This window comes from Callorhinchus milii, unplaced genomic scaffold (assembly GCF_018977255.1).
Source record: "Callorhinchus milii isolate IMCB2004 unplaced genomic scaffold, IMCB_Cmil_1.0 Scaffold18, whole genome shotgun sequence".
NCBI classification, from domain to species: Eukaryota; Metazoa; Chordata; class Chondrichthyes; order Chimaeriformes; family Callorhinchidae; genus Callorhinchus; species Callorhinchus milii.
In genome coordinates, this window is record NW_024704759.1 from 12,158,655 (window position 1) to 12,172,328 (window position 13,674).

The following is a 13,674-nucleotide window of genomic DNA, read 5'->3' on the forward strand; positions in this document are numbered from 1 at the left end:
CATCTGGCTATTTTAGAGTTACCTAAAATCTAATTTGCAGAATAAAAACCAACGTGCGCTGAAAATTGTTTCTAAGCAGAAGATCAACACTCCATTGCAGCAACTTTGACAGTATAATATTGGTGAACAGTACTTGATATCAATGTGTGTAAAGTCTGCTTATTGTAATTGTTATAGTTTTCTCTATCCAAGTACTTCTGAGTAGCAAGCCAGTCGAACCTCATAAAAACAGGCCTGCGCTATTATGTAAGACCTAAAGTGAGTTACCGCAGATGGAAAAACTATATTGCAACATCAATCAACCATTTCTGTAACAATTTAGCAAGAGACCGATTTAATAAGGCACTGGAGTTAAAAATGAACTCTATTTTCATTATTAAGTAAGACGAACCTTAAAGAAACAAGTACAATTACAGTATATAAAATGAGTGTTTATTTACAATGGTACCAACTCCTAACAGTAGTAAATAAGTCAGTGGTTCCCATGACTCTGTACATTTCAAATCATTCACAATGTATTAGTGAAACATTCTGATAGCTGTCCAACTATTTTTGAAATATTGTGTCAATATTGTCTCAATCTTCTGTGTTTTGTCTGAATTTATCTCACTCAGGATTGAACAAAACAATTAGCTTCCACTGTAAAATATAATAACAGCTTCCAATATAGATGCATAAAATCACTCATGGGAAAATATTGCCAGCCCTGAATTAATGATTGATTCACCATTATGACTAGAATATATGCAAAAAAGTTAGACATGAAAACCTCCAAACAATATTTTATTTTAATAATCAATTCCCGGAAAAGGGTTCAGAGAATCTCAGAATTATACAGCAGCTATTGATTTCTTAAAGTACATCTTTCTTTTCTACTGGGGACTATCTAGTTCCCGTAAAACGAACAGCTCCACAATTCACAAAGAAATTAAGTTAGACCTTTTTGTACAAATATTGCCCATAAAGGCAAACGTGAGAGTCCTATTCTGTGGTTCATTAATATTTGCAATACATTTTTTAAAAAAGCAAACTTCAGATGTTCAGTATGTTTGTATATTCTCTGCAATATTTGGATGTTATCTATTGTATACATAATTGTTGCTGAGATCTTTCTTTGCGGCTTAGAGGGTTTCTTAAAAAAAAAGTTGAGAAAACATTATGCAGAGCACAGGAAAGCAGATATGGAATAGGCTTCTGGCCCTCAGCTTGCATCTACGGCATTAACTGTGATTAAGCACAGACTGTTTACACTGCCCATATCTGCCTTTTTAAATTCTGTACGACTTATAATTAGTCATTAGGGATGCCTTGACATTAATTGGTGTTGCAAGCAATCAGTGACAGGGTGTGAAAGGAGTAAATGATCACGTCAAGATAGGGGGTTGCAATTAAGTTAGATCTTCTTGTGCAAATAACGTGTTTAAAGTAGACTATGAGTTTATACTTCCAAAACACCACTTGATTTATTTTTTCTTCTCTTACCCTTACTATCTATCTTACCTATGTTTCTTACCCGCCTGTCCTGAAGGCAACATGTTGCTTATTATGCCTTTATTATGCCCTTTAGTTCTGTGATCAACATCATATCACTGATCCCTCATTAAGATGACCAGTGTTTTTGTTTGAGCCCAGAAGTGACATTAATCAGGTTGGAGGATTGCAGAGCATCAAATCAAGCATGTATCCAGGCAGACTTTTTAAGCGGAACTTGCTGGATGGCGAGGAGGAACAGGAAAGCCCTTTTTTCTTTTTTCTTTATATAGCTCGGGAATACCAAGGCCAACAGAAGGACTTCTGTCCGAGTGAGATTGGGTAATTAAGCACAGATAATAATAATACAACAACACAATTACATTTGTAAAGCGCCTTTCACGTCGGGAGGACGTCCCAAGGCGCTGAACAGTCAGGGATCAGGACCTGAGTGTGGGGGGGCAGGGTGGAGATGAGGGAGGGCAGAGGGGGTAGGAGGGCAGCTGAAGGTACAGTCAAAAAGGAGGGTCTTAAGTCGTGTCTTGAAAACCCTCAAATTTATATAATTATTATAATATAATACAATATATAATATAATTATTATAATATTATATCATAATATAACAGGACATCCTCCCGACGTGAAAGGCGCTATGCAAATGTAATTTTGTTATTGTTGTATATTAATAATATTATAATTATTATTATTATAATAATCCTTGCATTTGATATAGCGCTTTCTCACGTCTTTGAGACATCTCAAAGCGCTTTGCAGAATATACTGTAAAGTGAATTGACTGTATTTTTTTTGTGGGTGAAACTCATGGACACAAACCAGGCGCACAGGTTCTATTTTTGTCATGCTGTTGAATTCCAAGTCTCTGCAAACAGATGCCAAATACATCAAACACAGTGCACCCTTGTGAGAAAGAATAAAAAAAAGAACACCAGCAATACTGTTGTTGTGACGAGTCAGGATTATTGCAACCCATCAATCAGGCCGAGTGTTATGTTTCTTTGTCGTTTAAAGGTCAAAGAGGTTCAAATGTCATTTTAGCCTTACAAATTGACAAGCGCATCGAATGTCTCGGCCTAACACACGTGGGGTTGTGTACTAATTGCGTTATGGAATTCAGTCCGCTGTCTTACTGTTAAATAGTCAACCTAGAAAGTCCCAATAAAGATCAAAGTGAAGGCCAGTCTTCAAAGACAAACCCTTTGTGCTCGTGGTATCTTGCTTTGGTGTATAGGTAGCAGCCTGTTTTAGATAAAGCACATTCTGCTTTCTAAGTTTAAGACGTCTCGAGGACGTGATAAGGCACTATATCAAACGCAAGGATTATTATTATAACCATTCAAAGAATATTTATAATGAAAGTTTGTAGCGTTCCAAACTCCACTTATAGCTCCATTTTGGGGCTACACAACACATGTGAAGGGGAGAAAAACAAAGCCCTATTAAAATGTTTTGCAAAGGACATTCAGTTAAAGCTTTGTGATTGTTTCAAAAGGGCAAGAGAGACAGAAAGAAGAAAGAAGTTGCATTTTTTACAGTGAATTATCACATGAAAATCTCTTAAAGCGCTTGACAGCAGTAGACCAGCTACTTGCCTCACCAACGATGCTTGGAAATGCAGACTCTCATGGTGGGGGGTGGGGGGGTGGGGGGTGGGAGAAGAGGAGGTGTTGCATTCGTGATTCTTCCCACTCAGTTATTGATTATCCTGTTGGCCATCAGCTTAATGGTTTTAGCTGAAGACGCTACAGGAGACCTATTGCTGCCTCATGTTGGTAAACTGCAGGGTTGTTAGTGCTTAAGTTCCAACAGAATCCCAATGTGCACCCCAGGCTCCTGGCAACCTGCTTATATGTATGTATTCTCCATCGTAGGCGAGTTCGGTGTGCTATCCTGAAAAGGAATTTCAACACAGAATTGACAAACAAGAAAATCTACTTTTGTGAATTCTCAGTAGTTTGAACTGGGGATTCAAGTTTGTCAAAGAATTTCAGAGAGCAGGTATCAGACACCCAACACTCAGCTGAGCACACAAATAATTAAAGGGTAAAAGTACTGTTTACAGCTTCTTGAAATAGTACAGGAGTTTTGATTTGATAATGCAATATATTGTTCTAATAGTATTTTTAATTTTTATTGTAAGTTAATTAGAACTTGTTTTAGTCCATAAGCGTTTCTTCCCTGGGTGTTAATTTCTGTAATTTGGTGAGAATTTTGTAGCACAAAGTGAGACCAAATTATTTTTGCTAAGAGTTAACTCTCTAGCTACAGACACAGTACTGGATGTTAAATATAAACCCGGTTCATACCGTTGCAGGGGATAATGATTCAGCCTGTGGGAACTGTTTCTGGTAAATAATAATAATGATCCTTACATTTAATATAGTGCCTTTCACATCAGGAGGACATCTCAAATGCTTCACAGGATACTACTATAAAGTATAGTGACTGAGGATGATGGTGGGTTCAGTGCCCCCGGCTGATGAATAATATTGTTTACTTGCAAGTTCACAGTCACTACGCTTTACTAGTTACAATCCTCTTGGGTGCGGGGAGGTAAGATTGGCTCCAAGATGACATGTTTGGCACTGGAATGTTGGAATTGAGCCAACCCTCTGTGTAGGTGGGATGCATGGAAATCTTAGCTTGGTTTGGATACTCTTAAGCAGTGATGGGTTTCCGCATAAGTGATGGACACTGGGCTAACCAAACAAAAAAATAATCACACGTATTGCGGAGAGCTCGCCCGGGTGAGCCAACCACACGCACTGAAACCCACCCCCACCCCCACCAATGTAGTAATCAATCAGTAGTGTATTCAGACAACAACATGCCAAGTGACTGCCAGGATGGTGGAAGGTGAACTAGATGGACCTTGGTCTTCTTTTGCCTAGCAAATTCTCATGTTCAGTAATGATTTGGTCACTTCAATCCAGGACTGTTTGTGAGGCATTGCTGTGTGCAATTGGCTGCCGCGTTTCGCCCACGGAAATATTTGAAGTCAATTCACTTTACAGAAGTAATAATAATAATACTAGTCCTCGGATTGCATACAGAGCATTATCCTGTCTTCGAGACATCTCAAAGCACTTCAGATAATATACTGTAAAGTGAATTGACTGTATATTTGTGGGCAAAACAAAGTTGATAATAATTAGTTGAAACAAAATTGAAGTGACCAATGTATTATTGCTTTTTTTTTCCCTGGAGGGATTATTTTAGAATATATATATCCCGTAAAGTGAATCGACGGTTATATATTTTGCGAAGCACCTTGGGAACGTCTCGATGACATGATAGGGCTCTGTATCAAATGGCAGGATTACTATTATGATGATGATGATTATTATTATGATTATTATTGCGATTATTATGATGATGATCACGAGTATTATTATGATGATGCCGATTATTACGATGACTTTAATCATTATTAAAGTGGAGTCCTGTAGCTCAGTGGTTAGAGCACTCGCTTTGCAAGCGAGAGACCTGAGTTCAATTCCAGGCAGAGGGCGAAACCTTGGGCCAAGTTTCCTTACTCCACACAGAGCCTAATAATAATCCTCCAAAACCACAAACAATAATAAATTGGTCATTTTCAATCTACGACTGTTTGTGGGACATCGCTGTGCGCAATTGGCCGCTGCGTTCGCCCACAGATACGCAGCCGATTCACTTTGCAGTGCGTGTTCTGCGAAGCGCTTTGGGGACGTCCTCCCGGCGTGCGAAGCGCTCGATCGAATGCCAGGAGCGTTGCCGTGGCTACGACGGCGCCGATCATCACCGCGAGAACACACCGCGACCGTTTCGCCCGTAAAAATCCGCGGCCCCGTTCGCTTCACAGTCCCTATTGTGTCAAGCGCTCGGGGCGTCGCCTCGAAGGCGTGATCGGGCGCTGTATCGAATGCCAGAATTATTATTATTATTATTATTTATTATTTATGATGATGATGATGATTGATGGAGTGAGTGTGAGCAGTGCAGGGGGTGGGGGGGGGGGGGGGAGAGGTCAGAGGTGAAAAACGAGGGGGGGGGAGAGGAGGAGGAGGTGGAGGAGAGGTCACGTGTTAAACTCCCCAACATGGCGGCGCCTCGGTGATGGGGGAGAAGCGCGTCGCCTCTTCCCTCTCTCCGCCGCCGCCGCCGCCGCCTCCTCCGCCGCCGCCGCCGCTTCCCTCATGAGTGCGGCCGCAGGACGATGCACGAAGACATCAAGACCAAGAACATGTTTCTGACGCGAGCGCTCGAGAAGATCCTGACCGACAAGGAGGTGAAGAAAAGTCACCACAGCCAACTCCGCAAAGCCTGTGAGGTGGCGCTCGGTGAGTGAGTGAGTGAGTGTGTGTGTGTGTGAGTGAGTGAGTGAGTCCCTCCTCTTCTCCTCTTCCTCCTCCTTTCCCTCTCTCCCTTTAACCGTCAGCGGAGGAGAGAGAGAGAGAGAGGGAGAGTGGGGGGGAGAAGCCCCGGAGCACCGTCCCTTCACCTCTATTCTCCTCTCGCCATGGCCTGGGCCTACCCCACTCTGGGGTGTTAACGGTCAAAGGTGTGTGTGTGTGTGTATATGTATATATATATATTTATTTAAAAACACACCATCACCAAATAACCCCACCCATGAGGCGGGAGTCGAGTCCCAGGCCTCCCATCTGGTGACCGCTGGTCACAACTGTCCCCATCCCCCCCCTCTCCTCCTCCCCCTCCCCTCTCCCACTCCCTCCCCCACTCGTTTTCCACTTCACTTCCGCTTCTTTTACCATCTGTTTGCAGCGTTTTTTTATTTCTGTTGATAATACATTGATTTATATGTGGATATACGTACAATAGACACACACACACCGCCAAAGCTTTCCGCCTCCTGCTTCTCACAATCTGTTTACGGTGCGTCTTTTCTTAAGAAAAACGCGCACACACACACACACACACACACACGATAACAATCCCTCAAGAAGAATTAATAAAATAAATAATAAATTGGTCACTTCAGTCCACCGCTGCTTGTGGGGACGCTGCTGTGCGCAATTGGCGGCCGCGTTTCGCCCCACGAAATATACACAGTCAATTCACTTGACAGCATATTCTGTGAAGCGCTTTGAGACGTCTCGAAGACGTGGAAAGCGCTATATCGAATGCAAGGAATGTTATTTTATTATACATATAAAATAAACACACACACACACACACACACCACCACCAAAGGTTTCAGCTTGGTGCTGCAAAATCTGTCTGTTGTCAGGCAGAAGTGGCCGGACGAAGGGTTTGAGTTCTGACAAAGGGTCGTGGACCCGAAACCTTGACTCACTTTCCTTTCTCCATGGATGCTGCCTGACCTGCTGAGTTTTCCCAGCGACTTCTGTTTTTGTTTCAGAAGTGGCCTCCGACTCACTCTCTTTTAAAAGCTGCAGTAGGCAGAGCTGTCTATGTGTGTTCATTTGTTCTGTCTATGTCGTTTTAATTCCTTGACCTCTTGACGACAGGCAGGTTCATTTATTTTGTCAGACATTCCATGCAACAAGAGTTTAGTTTCAATACTCCCTCCTTTCCTGATCTTAAACTCTTACAAATGTATGTCAGTTAGATATACAATCTGTAGTTTTAAAATTGTAGCTTAATTCAACAAATTGGATTGATGCCAGCATTTTATTATAATTGCCTCCAGCAATTTCAAAATGCCCAATAAGTTTCTATATTGTGGGGAAATCTATGATTACCATTGTGATTGTCACTGAGAATTGTTTTAAAATTAAAGGAAACAAAAGTTTTTTTTATGAGATCATATTGCAATATCCCATTCGTAAGATGATATTTTATCCAAGTAATGACCCTTACAAAGAAGCAAGGCTATTGAAAGTGATCTGGAAAATAGTGTGTTATTAACTCAGCTGTAATTCTTTCATTAGCGTTGCTTCTGTACCTTTTCAAAGATATTTTCCGATTACTCACAGTCGAGTGAGTGTTCTGAGATGTTACCTGTGTGGAGGGCGCTGTATAAGTACAGGTTGTTGTTGTTCTTGAGTGCAGTTTGGGGGGAATGCTGCATTGTCAGAGATGGATGAGATATTAAATCCAGGTCCAGTCAGCCTGTTTAGTTGGATGTTAAAGGCAGCATGATATTATTTAAAATCAAAAGAAAGTTTCTTTCCCCTTGTACTGAGCAACAATCGTCCAGGTAAGTTGGTCAATCACTTTAATGACTAGTCGTGGGTATTTGCTGTGTGCAAAATGGTTGTCACATTGGCCTACGAATACAGTTGCTACACTGGACAACAATTACCTGTGTGTGAAGCACTTTGAGAAGTTTTGATATTACAGGCAGGGATTATTACAATGCATTTCAACGGTCTCCCGGTGGTACATGGGATCTTCAGTTAAGAGAGCAGGAAATTGGTATGACACTGGGTTATTGCCAAATAAATTGTGAAAGTTTCGGCTAGAAATTGTGCAACAGCAGCCTGAATAAACTATCCCCTTTAATTGATTCCACCAGTTTCTGAATGGAGGAAACGTGTAGCTTATACACATTCTACAAAACCGCATGACTCTGAGATAAATAATTCAGATTGTGTAAAATTGGGGACATGAAGCTACATTATGTCACCATGTGGAGTAGTCTGTCAGAGCAGTGACACTATAGTACATTCATTTGCCTTTCTCATAATTCATAACAATTTTGAAGGTAAGTGATCATCATTGTGTGTGATAGAATTATGATAATAAAATATTTAGGATCCAGGTACAAACAATTCCCAGCATTTGTCTTGTTGCAACCTAAGTTCATCCATGTACTGCACAGTGTTTTTTTGTTCAGTTGGTTGATTTCTGTGTAATATATATATATTTGAAGGCAACTGAAGTTTATGTCTTAAAATTAAGGCTTACATTAAAGACTCAATAACCCATTATTTGCTTTTCTCTGCAGAGGAAATAAAAGCTGAAATAGAAAAACAAAGGTAGGAAGTCATTTTCTTTCCCAAAAGTCAAATGTCGCAGAAATTAGGCTGTAAAGTGTATTACTATCAAACAGTGTTTTCCAGTTTGCTTCAAGGGACATTGTGTCCATTTCAAGAAATTGTTAGTGAACATTTTTTGTTGAATAATTGCAGGAAAATAGAGTTGATTGTTTGTTGCAATGACATTGCACACAATTCATTTGTTGACTTTGTATCACAATTTGTTTGTAAACAAACAAAAGCTTTACTAGACACTTATTTAAGAAGACCATGTCTATTCTGTGTATTGAATATTTATCTTTATCCTTTATCGTACAATTTTAACGTGGAGAGATTGTAGACGTACTCTAAATTGTTTGTTTATGTAATAAGTAACTGTTGAGTTTAAGCAACTACAAATTGCACTCGAGCCCCACTGTTAAGACCACTTTGATAAGTTGGTTTTAGCAGTGTTTCAGTTTATAGTACTGCAGTGAGAGTGCAAACTTTGCTTTTGGTTCTTAAGCATCCAATAGATCTCTGAAGGACTTTCAAAGGGCCACAATCTGAGCTCGAGTGGAATTTCAAAATTGATTTTAGTTTTTAAAATCTCTTGAATTTTGATGGCGAAGGGGGGAGAGGAGAGACAGAGATACATTCAACTCCCGGCTTCACATTGCTTTTAACAGTTGCAAGCAATATCCCTTTATTTCCAGAAGTATAAACGAAGATTTTTTTTTGGAAATTTTATTTTTTAGGGAACTATACATTACTCAGTGGGTTTTAAAGTTGTGAAATTTACTTGATAGCCTGTGTTCTTTTTGCAATAATTGCTTCTTCAGCAGTTTTGTTGAGGGTCTTTTTTTAAGCAATTGTAAATCATTTTCAGAATCATTTAATTTATATTTGGGCTTTTAAACAAAATTCTTGATTTTTTTGTAGAATTGGAGACAAAAATGTGGTTTCTGAAACACCAAAGGCGAACTTCATTGAGGCGGATAAGTACTTCCTTCCTTTTGAGTTGGCTTGTCAATCAAAATCACCCAGGATAATTAGCACATCGTTGGACTGCTTGCAGGTGGGTAAAATATATCACTTAAAGTGCTTTTTGTGTTGAGCAGAAGCATTTAAAGTTACAGTATCAAATCACATAACCTGACTTCATTCTTAGTTCCTCTTGGCCTCTCCAGCTCTCCATTTTAGGTTTTGCTCTTTGTTGTGTTCTGTTCATTGGCCCAGAGTGCAAGTGTTCTCAGCCCTCTGGCAGTGCTGTCCTCTGTGCAGCTGCTTGGAAATACTCAGTAGCACAACAAAATCCTGTGATTACACCTCCTGTATCGCCTTACTCATATCACCTGGCAAAGGCTAGGAACTTCTCATGTAGGGAATTGGAGCCGGGCCTGCCCACAAATGCAGAAGTTCATGTGAATAAATTATGGGCACAAACTTGCGATTTATAACTAGGTTATTATGTACACAATTGGTGTTCCAACCAAAACACTGGACTTCTGGTTAAACATACTTTGTAGAACAAAGCATGAACAAAGAAAAGTGCTGATTCCGAATAGCCACTCTACCCACTTCTCTATTAAGCAACTATTTGGTTTACCTATAGTTACAGTTGCAAGAGCATTTGGAATTTTTTCCCTCGTGGTTTACAGAGAACTCGAGATGAATTTATGTCAGAATGTGATTTGAAAATGCTGAAAGTGTTGTTAATTTTAGTGAAAACTATACTTCCCAATTTTGTTAATGTCGTTTGGTGGCATCTTGCTTTCCTGTTGGTTTTAATAGAATATGTTCTAATATGGTGTGGTACTGCTGGTATTTATTGTTACTGAAATGTGCATTGTTGTAATAATTGTTGTAATTTCTTAGAAACTAATAGCGTATGGGCACATCACGGGAAATGCTCCTGACAGCACAAAAACTGGAAAAAGGCTAATTGATAGGATAATGGAGACCATTTGTGGCTGTTTTCAAGGACCTCAGACAGATGAGGGAGTACAACTGCAGATAATTAAGGTAACTTTAAACAATATAGAAAAATGATATTAACAGTAAGCACATAATTTGGTGCTCGCGGAAGTAATATTTCAATCTTGAATTTGATTCATGGAAATAGAAAGGTACCTTTCTTATATTCATTCGCCAATCTATTTAGCAGAAGTCATTGCCATTTTTTCTAAGTGCAGTTATTTGGCAATCTTATTCATTGCCTTGAACTTTAATTCTTTTCAAATGATGTTGAAAATTCTGTGCTGTCATTTTATTTTTCTGGAAGATTCATGAAAATAACTGATTTTAAAATAATTAAAAATGTCACTGCAAATACTGTTTTAAATGAACAATGGATTAATCATTGTGGATTAAAGTTAAAAGTGCTATAAAAGTAATGGTGAGGGCAGTTAGCCAAGAGCAGTTTCCTTATCTATTCTTGGTCAGGAATGTTTTATGGCTGGATGTGGAGGAAGAAATCAATTTAAAAAAATTAAAATAAACTTGTCCTTAGCTCATGTCAAAGATTTTTTGGCAGAATTGTATAATCTGTGAAATTGTATGGTAGTTTGCAAGAAGTACTGTTACAGGTATATCAAACAAAATTCAGTCAGATTGTGGATCTTTGGATAATTAAAACAATTATAATTGCTATGTGGTAGATATTTTAATTCACTGTTAAACTATTTGTTCAACATTTTAGGCACTGCTCACTGCAGTGACTTCCACTCACATTGAAATCCACGAAGGAACAATCTTACAGACTGTTAGGACCTGCTATAATATCTACCTGGCTAGCAAAAACCTCATCAATCAGACTACAGCAAAAGCTACTCTCACACAGATGCTGAATGTCATATTTACAAAAATGGAAAGCCAAGTAGTAAGTATTAAAGATGAAGTAGAAGAGAGAATAAGATGATTGTTTCTATTTGAAAAAACATTATTGTCTAAATTTTTGTCTAAGGCATATTGTATATAAAATTTGTCTTTCATTTCAGGAGAATGCATGATCAGACCTTATCTTCATATAATTTCTTGTGTTTACAATCAAGTATTTAAGTGAATGCAATGAGACAGATTCCTTTAATGTACCATGACAAATGAAGAACCCATCCTTTTTATGAGGCCGGTTTGTTCTCTCCCCATAACCTGTTTTGGTTTGACTTACAACAGGTTCTAATGCTACTGTTTTAAATGTTTCTGTGTCCTGGAGATTGGTTAAATGTATCATGTTTTATAGATGGAGGAGGTGAAAGATCTAGAGAAAGAGAGGCAGAGACAACAACATCTACAACAGGACCATCGGTCTTCTGCGACTCACAGCGCAGTAGGATCGCCACAACTTGATCGGCAAGAAGAACAGCAAAGCATCCCAGTTTCATCAGAGACGGAAGACAATCAGTTAAATAGTGGGCCGGACAAAACCAAAGTGGAAATCACAGAGATTGTAAATGGGGCAGAATTAGACAATACAGAACACAAACACTCTTTACAGACTGAAGGTATTTATATTGATTTAATCACTCTTTATAGACCGAAGGTATATATATTAATTTGGAAAATAAAAGCCATTTAACAAATATAATGGCTACTGATTTACTTGTGAAAATTTTAACATTTGTAGACGAATAAACCCAGAGTACAGTCGCGTTAACTTACTGTAAACATGCAAACTGATTTGGTTCATGGAGTGTTGAAGAAACAATACTTTGATCATGTGGAAGATTTGAAGAGACATGGGACTGGATTATTCACTAATCCAGAGATGGTACAGATCCAATGAGATCCAAGAAAGGGGTTCTGTTTTTTCATAATTTTAGGCTGGTCTTAAACATGGTTTGTGAAGTATGGACCCAAGTTATGTTTCTACTTTTGAATATTGCCAGATGCAAGACTAGCAAACCAAATTTCTATGTTGTTTACATATTGAAATGGAAAACAATTTTAAAAAATACTTGTTTTTTTTCACTCTGCCTTCTGACTTGACAAAACACTGGTTTGAAGTACTGTTTAAAGCTTAAATTCTTTTCTTTTTTTTCTAAATGAAGGGAATGTGCCTGGAACAGATGAGCAAAATGAGAATGCAAAAGAAATAGTGGAACAAATCCTAAATGAAATGGTGCTGACTGTGATTGGAGGTAGTTAAGCTTGCTGCAACTTTGACATTTATGGATATTTACCTGGGTAATGCGGTGTGTGGCACATGCATTTGGTTCCCCTCCCACCCCACCATTAAATTACTGGTTTTAATCATGATGCTGAGCTGAGGTGCACCAACCATTCTTTCATTACTAGATATAATCTGTGTGAAAAACAAAATGACATTATTTTCATAGGCAAGGTACAGCTGTACAAGGTGATCCTTGAAACCTCCAGCTTCCAGGTGACCTGCTTTGAAACTGGCTGGAATTGAACCTGATTTCTGTGTCACATCTGCCTGTTTTTAAATGAAGCACATGGCAATAATTTAAGAAATTCATCCTGAAAGATGAAACTTGGACAAATTATAATAGTTTCAAAAATAAAATAAAAAATGAGGTGACCTTTTGAGGAATGCTGAGAAACTCTAATCGTAATTCCCAAGTAATATATTTATCTGATGCACGGAACAGTTACGAGAGATTTTAAAGTTGGGTTTTTACAATTTTTTTTTCCTCCAGTGGCTATAGAATTGAGGTTTGTACGATTGCCCTGTTTGATTGTACTTTTTTTGTTTCTTTCTTGCTTAAGAGACAAAAGAGGAAAATGCTGAAAATGGAACGACAGAACCTGCCGTAGAAATTAAAGCTGATATTGATCTCCCTAAAAACATGCAAGCCAACGGAATCCCGGAAGGGTCACTATCACTGCCTGATAATTCTTCATTAACCGATGATATGCAATCAGTATCATGTGGCGATGTCCAGGTATAGAATTGAAATGCACCAATTGCAGATGCAGATACTCTGACTTTTTAAAACTCAAAAGACATTTTAGCTTTTAAATCTTCATTTTGGGAACTCGTTGTTTAAGCTGTTCTGTTTTAATGGTGATGTGTAAAATATTTGTGTACCTAGGATGATTTACGCGCATGTGTAGTTAATTTTCTGTGAATTCAGAACACGAGGAAACTAGTATTTGGGACGACCAGGTAAGGATAATAAAGCAATACACCACAGTCATAATGAAGCAACATTGAAAGCTTTCAATAATTTCAAGCAGATTCTTATTGGACAATAATCATGGTTTGATTAACTTTTATCTGCAGGCTGGACTTCATTA

At 38.7% G+C, this 13,674-nt stretch overlaps 1 protein-coding gene across 2 annotated transcripts in view; it reads left to right on the forward strand.

Annotated features, from left to right (window-relative positions):
- Nucleotides 1–5,636: 5,636 nt before the first annotated feature.
- The window catches only part of LOC103190569 (brefeldin A-inhibited guanine nucleotide-exchange protein 2), a 28,719-nt gene continuing 20,681 nt past the window's right edge, over nt 5,637–13,674 (forward strand). For both annotated transcript variants that reach the window (XM_007911397.2, XM_007911406.2), the window contains exons 1-8: nt 5,637–5,808; nt 8,403–8,433; nt 9,355–9,490; nt 10,291–10,437; nt 11,114–11,293; nt 11,654–11,915; nt 12,462–12,551; nt 13,144–13,319. In XM_007911397.2, the coding sequence (XP_007909588.2) occupies nt 5,685–5,808; nt 8,403–8,433; nt 9,355–9,490; nt 10,291–10,437; nt 11,114–11,293; nt 11,654–11,915; nt 12,462–12,551; nt 13,144–13,319 (1,146 nt within the window). In that variant the 5' untranslated portion in view covers nt 5,637–5,684. The remainder of the gene's footprint in view (nt 5,809–8,402; nt 8,434–9,354; nt 9,491–10,290; nt 10,438–11,113; nt 11,294–11,653; nt 11,916–12,461; nt 12,552–13,143; nt 13,320–13,674) is intronic.